The sequence below is a fragment of the Symphalangus syndactylus genome, chromosome 4 (assembly GCF_028878055.3).
Source record: "Symphalangus syndactylus isolate Jambi chromosome 4, NHGRI_mSymSyn1-v2.1_pri, whole genome shotgun sequence".
NCBI classification, from domain to species: Eukaryota; Metazoa; Chordata; class Mammalia; order Primates; family Hylobatidae; genus Symphalangus; species Symphalangus syndactylus.
In genome coordinates, this window is record NC_072426.2 from 68,755,442 (window position 1) to 68,763,111 (window position 7,670).

General features: G+C 47.7%; 1 protein-coding gene across 3 annotated transcripts in view; it reads right to left on the reverse strand.

Moving 5' to 3' along the window:
* Positions 1-7,670, reverse strand: part of MKX (mohawk homeobox) — a 75,569-nt gene that overhangs the window by 66,220 nt on the left and 1,679 nt on the right. For 2 of the 3 annotated variants that reach the window (XM_055275004.2, XM_063637326.1), the window contains exons 2-3: positions 6,301-6,570; positions 4,408-4,567 (exon numbers count right to left, since the gene is read on the reverse strand). In XM_055275004.2, the coding sequence (XP_055130979.1) occupies positions 4,408-4,567; positions 6,301-6,488 (348 nt within the window). In that variant the 5' untranslated portion in view covers positions 6,489-6,570. Of the gene's footprint in view, positions 1-4,407; positions 4,568-6,300; positions 6,571-7,533; positions 7,541-7,670 lie in introns of those variants that run through there. The other variant, XM_063637325.1, reaches the window with a different exon arrangement.

Sequence of the window (7,670 nt, forward strand, 5' to 3'; positions counted from 1 at the left end):
AAGCTATGTTACTATTACCAAGATTCAGTCTGACTTCAAATTCTCAGTCCTTCCCATTCTCTACAGACAGAAAACAAAATTATTGAGTGACTATTGTACTTTAGCCATGATGTTAAGTCCTAGGAATGAATAAGCTTTGTCTTCTGCACTCCTGGAAGGACTCGTGGAAAAGAACTACATAATAATTAACTGGGATACACCAGTGAACATTAGCTGTGGAAGCACAAGGAGCCTGATCCCTTTCTTCATGAAATTTCTCAAACTTCCCTTGGATTCTTCAACTCACTGCCAAAATCTTCATCCAACTACTTTATCTAACCATACTACTAACTGGGAATTTGAAAACATTTCTCTTTCTAACTTCCCTGTCTTCCATTCTGTTCTCTTAAATGGATCTTAGCAACTATCATCAAATTCAAGAATTGATGCACCATTTTGATTTAATCACTTCACTTCTTCAAATCCTCATAAATGTCCTGTTATCCCATAATCACCACACAATGGAAGAGGACCTGGCTTCCTGTTCTGAATTTGCCAAAACCATGCTGTGTGAATTTGGATAAATTATTCAACTTTTCTGAACTTTGAATCCTTCATCTCTAAAATGGATTTGATGGTTCCTAATATCCTTGCTAGCTCTAAAAATTAAGATGGGTGAATACAGCCCGAGTTCCCCTACAGCAATGTTAATTTCCTTTCTACTAGGTACTAACCTCCCTCTGTTGACCAGTACTGTCTCCAGCAAGAGTGTTTTTGTCCTTCTTTGCTCCTTTCACACACAGAGTACAGCCTGCAACTTCCCCTAGATCATTCATATTTACTAGAATTCAACTCCAAAACATTTTTGTAACTTTCTTTACTAAACAGGACATAATTCAGACTAACCTTAAATCTTAACTAACCTTAAGTCTTCACACAGCAACCACACATGGTACAGTGTAAAATCCAATTCTTATGAAACTCTTCTTATAATGAAAATGCAATGGCCTTCATTTAAAAAAAAGGTAATACACTACCCTTCTAACAGACAAAAATGGGGGAACATTTAAATGATTTAAATGTCATAGGGGATTAACTAACTTTTCGTGTATAGGAGTCATACCTCTTTTATATACTCATAGTCTTTTTTTTAATCATATTATAATAGTTACACTTTAGGTGATTTTCCAGAAAGGTTTGCTGATGTCTAATATAGACTGTTTTAAAACTGATTTCATAAACTGGCCACCACCCAATCTGGTAATATATGTATTCTGCTGGGGTTTTTTGTTTTGTTTTTTTCAGTACAACCTAACAGCTAGACACACTCCAAAGTCTTTAATGCGTATTTGCAGTAGGTCCTGCAAACAGCAAACAGTTGGTTAACAAATTTGCATATAATTGTTTTGCATTTCTTTCTTGATGAATTAATGCAAATTCCATCTGTTTCACTGAAGGTAAAAATATCGGTTCAAATTTTCCACTTTTAATCTATATGGATTCCTTCGGGTTGTCGTTCATATTCTCTTCAAATTGTGTTTTACATGAAACAGGTCTCCTTATCAAGAAAAGGTTCTGGAGCAGAATTTTAATATCAGACTGAATGCTATATGTGTATGTATGTATAGACGTTTGGGCGTCTAAGCTTTCACTATAAAATATGGGAGATAGTTAGGTATGACTAATTTATATAATTATAATTTATATCAGTATCTATCTGTCTATCTCCCATATTTTATAGTGAAATATTAGAAAGCCAAACATCTAGAAGCTGGGAGGGAAAACTAAATAATATTCATCCTACTCTAACAAAGGTGTTTACATTCATCATGTTGACAGAGCAATTGTTACAGTACACCCAAAGGGATAAACTGGCATCTGTCCATGTTTGAACACACTGAATTAATGAACTTCTGAGCTATTCAACTGAAATATTGAGCACTTCATTTCCACACCATGTAATATGACACTTGGAATAATGAATAAGGACTGATCTGAGATTTTGTTGAACATTTAACAGTTATAATAAGCCTTGTAGCTGATAACGGCATCTATATCTCAGCAGGCACACTCAATACCAAGCAAAAACAGAGTTATGTCAACAAAGGAGACAGAATCTTGGAACATAGCAGTTTTAACAAATTGTATGTGGACATATCACAGGAATATGAGACTTCCATTATTAGAGGAGGAAGCATTAACATCTACTCATTATTCCTTGGTAAGTTCCATATCCTGCAATAATACAAACCCCAATCACATACCATTTTATATTATTCCACAATAAAGCTGTTTATATTTTGAGAGTACAGAGTGTACTTCTATAGCATTTGAACAATGATCAGCCATAGGATCAGCCATAAGATCCATTGGTAATTCCATACATTTTTATTTTTTCCATTATCACTTTAAAGTTTCAGAGACCAGCTTCATTAATAATAAAATTTGAAATCATTATACTGTTGTCATTTATTATTATAAAAACCATTTTACCCCACTTAAAATTACATATTTTTGTGCATTTTTATTTTCTGAGCACTAGTGTAAGAGGAAAAAAAGTGTTTTGAATGAAAATTTCATGTAAAGCATATTTTAAAAATGTAATAGCCTTACCAAGATCTAAATGTAAAAAGCATTTTTATTTGTATTTGAACTATCATTACAGGTGGCAAATAATTTAAAATTACAACTACTTGTATTGCAGCTCAACAAAACTACTACATAAGAAAGTTTAAATGGCTCTCCTAATGACAAATGCTACTTCATAATTTAAAAAGTCCTAAAACATGGCATAAATGTCCTTTTGCTTTCTGTATGAAAGAATAGCCTCTATTAAATATAGAACTATATAATCGGCCAAAATAACCTAGTGTTTCATTGCTGACATCACTGTGAAATATTCAAATAACTCTATAAATTAGTGTATTTTAAAAAGAAATAGCATACTTATTTAAACTGAAATTTTAACATAGGTTATTTATTTTCATAAGTCAGGTTTTTCTGACTGGAATAATTTATTTAGAAACTACTTTGGTAAATCGCTAAAAGATTCATAGTTTTATGTTAAACAGATATTAAGCCAAGAACACTAAATTAATTTTCCCCTCCACTGCTGCAGCAAATCACTATTAATACCATTGCCTGATAATACGAAAGAAAACAGATGTCTTTGTATATAATTATATTCTGAAAATAAGCAGAAATTACATATTCTAGCATTGATAGCCTGACTATAAGTCAACTTTCATGCCTTGTCCAACTTTCCAGTAATTCCTAAAGGGAAATTTTAAATACGCTGGAAAGCAATTTTTATTTTATCCACTAGTTCCTTTTTTCTTTTTGGAGTTCCTGCTTACTGTAAATTTAGTGGAATGGCCAAATTTTCACAGTCAGGTAATGCTACTGCAATGTGCAAAACTTCTCACCTGATGTAGCTCCTCCTCCTCTTCTTTCTGAATAAATTTGCCTGTTTGCATGTAAAAAATTCAAGCCACCGTATTTATTTTAAAAAACTGTGACATGATGGGAAGAGCATTTGATCCAGAATTATTTATTTCCAGTCCTCTCTGTCTTTTACTGACACAACCGCCCCAACTCTTGATTATGTCAAGTGTAAAATTCTGATAGTAGCTGCCTACAACATCGTGGTTTTGTGAACAGTAAGATTCGGTTTTGAAAAGCTAGTCAAATGTAAAGTAACGCTGCTAACCAGAGAACACACAAACTTTGCACCATTTCTCTACACTTGGCAAAGTAACCCAACCATCTGAAATCTGCCTCCTCTCCTTAAGCCCAGCAGAAAAGCATCAGGAGCAAAATGCTGTGGATTGCAGCTAATGCTTAGGATGCTTCCTATTAAAAAATAATAATAAGTTGGGGAGGTTGTTGATCCAAATATCATTTCTTGTCTTTCTATCCCCTACTCCTAGCTGTCAGTAATGGTAATTTTGAAAGTTACTCTGTACCTGAGCTTTAATATTGGGCCTTAATATGGAGCGTCACACTGCGTGGTTCTCAAAGTGGGGTTCCTCCCTAGCCTCAGCTTCAGTAACACCTGGGGCCTTGTAAGAGATGCAAATGATGGTCTCACTCCAGACCTGCTGAATCCGAAACTCGGAGGTGGGGCCTAGCGATTTGTGTTTTAAGCTCTCCAGGCGATTCTGATGCTCACTAATGTTGAACCTTCTCATAAGTCTGCAGTTTACTTTTCCCTTCCCTCCCTGACAGCGCATCCTGCATTCTCTCCCGCACGGAGCATCTGCACTGAACTGAGGGATGAGGGTGAGAGGTAATTCAGAAACTCCCACAGCTCGGCTCCAGCCCTCTCCAGGTAGAAGCGCCACGTGGAGAGCCACACGAACCCTAAGCGTTCCTGCTCTTCAGCCCCTCGCCGGGAAACGGATCAGGGGGTTAATGGATCCTGATTACCTGCACTAGAGTCATCTGCGAGCCGAGGGCCAAGAGTATCTTCTCGGTCTTGGTGGGATACGGGTTGTCACGATGCTTGTAAAGCCACTGCTTGAGGGGCCGCGCCATGTCTTGCAGGGCCTGCCGCTTGTGCCTCACCTTCCCGCCATTCTGCCGGGCGCTGGAACGTGGGCAGAGGAGGAGGCCCTGGTGAGCGACGCGGTTGCCCGCCCGGCCCCTCCACGCCCCGGCCAAGCCCGGGCCCCGCATCCAAGCTGCGCATTCCTGCCTTGCGCCCCTGCTCTGCGCGAGCCCAGAGTTTGGGAGAGGCAGGAAGTGGGAGCCACACAGTTTCTGGATGGGGAGATCATTTCGATAGGTTTATCTTGAATAGGGGGATACCTTGAACCCAATACCCCAAGGTTAGAGGTTTAGGAGACGAAGGTCAAGTGATTTGAAGAAAACTGCTATTCCAGTCGCGGATCTGGGCAGCGGGGCTAACTGCTACCCTTCCCTCGCCCGCTGGCGCCGCGCCCTCGAGTGGCCCTGGCCTGGCAGGCCTGGCAGGGTATGCAGCTGGCTCTCGAAACTTCCCTCGGGGATCTCTTGTCTGCTCCCAGAGGCTTTCCGTCGCTTGTGGTCAGGGGAAAGGTCGCCGACTGGACATAGGGAATAAAGCAAAGGAGCACTGCCGCCCCGGCTCTCTTTAAGCTATTTCCTTTGATCTTTCAGGAAAAGGGGGAAACTTTCCAAAGGAGGTGGTGGTTTGTGGAGGAAAGCTGCAGAACCCAAAAGCACTGTCGGGCCGTTTCCCGACTAAGGGAAGGTTAAAAGTACGGCAAGCTCTGTCCCATCAGGTAAAGTAAAAAGACCTCAGGAAAAGCATATTCAGAGAGGGTAGAGGCAGAGGCAGCCAAGAGCCTGGAGCCTGGAGCCTGGAGTGTGGCCTGGGGCGCTGCGCTCCCGCACGGGTCCGGGAGGTGTCGCGCGCGGCCGCCTGCGAGCCCAGCCGCTCCCCGAGGCTTGCGCGCCTGCGCCGGAGCCTCCTGGGTTTCTGCCTCTTTAAACACTTTGAAATGCAATTCCACCCGAAGCGACTGGTAGTAACATTTTGACGAAACCGAATCTCTGTTTTACTAAGCAGCGACGCCGCAGAACAAGCAGCTGATGCAATCGTTCAGGTGGAGGCCGCCAGGAAGGCTGCTCCTCCCCGGCGGTGCGCCCGGGGAGCCGCCGGGATCGGGCCAGGCAGAGCCTGCCCTCCACTCACCGGCAGTCTGAGCAGCTGGCCCACCCGCAAGCTACTGCCCCCCAGCATACCCCTCACCCCGCTAAACTCAAACCCGGCCCCGCAAGCCCGGGGCCTCCCCCTCCGGGTTCGCCGCCGGCCCCGCCGAGCCGCGTGCACGCCTGCGACTCCCTGCCGGGAGGCGACCTTCCCGACTCCTTGGGCCAGGCGAGCCGCGGGGCTCTGGCGAGGGGCTGGGGTGACCGAAGAGAAGTCCGCGGAGCCTGAGCCTGCACTCCCCGACTGCTCGGCTTCGCCTGTTTCTCTGCACACAGCTCAGTCCTTTTTCCTCGCTCTCAGCCGCGCACCGGCACCCGCAGTCCGGAGAGGGGCAAATAACCCCCAACTCCGAGGTCCAGGCAGCCGAGGGCCGAGGGGCAGCTCCTGGCGCCCTTAGTCTCCACCAAGCTCCTTGGAGCTGCCCCGACGAATTGATCCCTCATGTTTTAAGATAGGAGCCCCTTAACTGAGAACGCGCGAGCCCTGGAGGGGCAGACCTGCACTCCCAGGGAACTCCGGGCCCTTTCCCGTCCACACGACCCCGTTGCCACGGGACCCCGGCACAGCTCACCGCCCCCACCCCTCCGGGCCGCAGGCAGGCAGGGCCCCCAGGGGAGTGCGCATACCCGGTCCTCCGGTGTCTCAGGCCGAGGTTGTCCTTGAGGGGCGGGCCGTCGGGAATGCCCACCTCGGGGCGGGCGTGAGGACTGTCCAGTATACCGCTGTAGGGCCGGCCACCCCGCTCCCGCTCCGAGGCGCCTCCGTCCTCAAACAGCACTGCACCGCCGAGCTTGTTGAAGACGATGGTGTTCATGGTGCCGGTTGGCAGGGACGCGCGGCGCGGCCCCAGAGCCTCGGGGCTGGGCCGCCGGGAGCTCCGCAGCGGGGCTCGGCTTCTAGGAGAGGAAGGTGCATCTCGTTACTTACTGGCTGAGAGTGCTCAGACCCCTGCAGGTCCAGGGCCTTGAACTTGGCCGGGTCGCCGGGCTGCGGAGCCGAGGGGAGGAGCGGCGCTGCCGCAACCGGCAGGGACCCTGCGGCTCTCCCCAGTTGGCTACACGCCCCCGCCCCTGCAGGCTTCCCGGACAGGTACCTGCCCTCTTCCTTGCCTGGGCGATCGATCCCCCCATCCCTTCCCTCCCCAGAACTACAACTGGGAATCATTCACCCGCACAGGCAAAGGAAACGAATTCTCAAACGTGCCTTTGGGTTTCAGTTTGAATCTGAGAGAGGCATACTCCGGACTGCGGAGCGCGACCGGCGTGAGGCCGCGCGTGGTTCTTCAATCACAGCAGAAGACTAAAGCCTCTGGGAGCCCCAACTCGGGGCGTCAGGAGGGGTTGGATGGAAGGGAAGATTTGGGGTAATGTGCCAACAGCATCCGCAAGACCCCCCAGCTCATGAGTCCCAGGCCATACCGGAATTTGGGGGATTTTCGTGTTTTCTAGATCGTGGATGGTTTGGTTGAAACCCCCGCATCTTCTGTCCGCTAAGGTTCCCCGGGGTGAGGTTGGGTTCAAGGACAAGGAAAAGTTAAGTGGCGTCAGGACGAAAGCACCACTTCTCCCCCTTCTCTCCCCGAATCTTCCTATCATCCCCCAACGCGCCCCGGGACGTGCATGGTCCTAAGGTCCAAGGCGCCAGGACCCAGGTCCCCAGAGCCCTCAATCAGTGACATTCTCTTCCGCAGCGCGGCTGTCAGCCGCGGGCTCGGAGCCCCTCGACACCCGTCCCTGAAGGGTGTCTCCGGGGACCCTTTCAGAGGCTGTAAAGGTGTCAGAAGCCCAAGGCAGGAGACAGCTTGGTCCGCGCACCTCCCGGGCCACGGCTGCCACTGTCAGGGAGAGCCAGCAGCTCACCTCTGGGGTCGCGGAGGCCCTGAGCCTCTGCCTGCCGCTCACGGGCGTCAGGAGCAAGTCCGCGCTGCCGCGGAGCCGCAGAGTTACAGCCCCAAGGCGCGCGGCCGCCCTCGCCCGCCCCATCTCCCCGCCTCGCG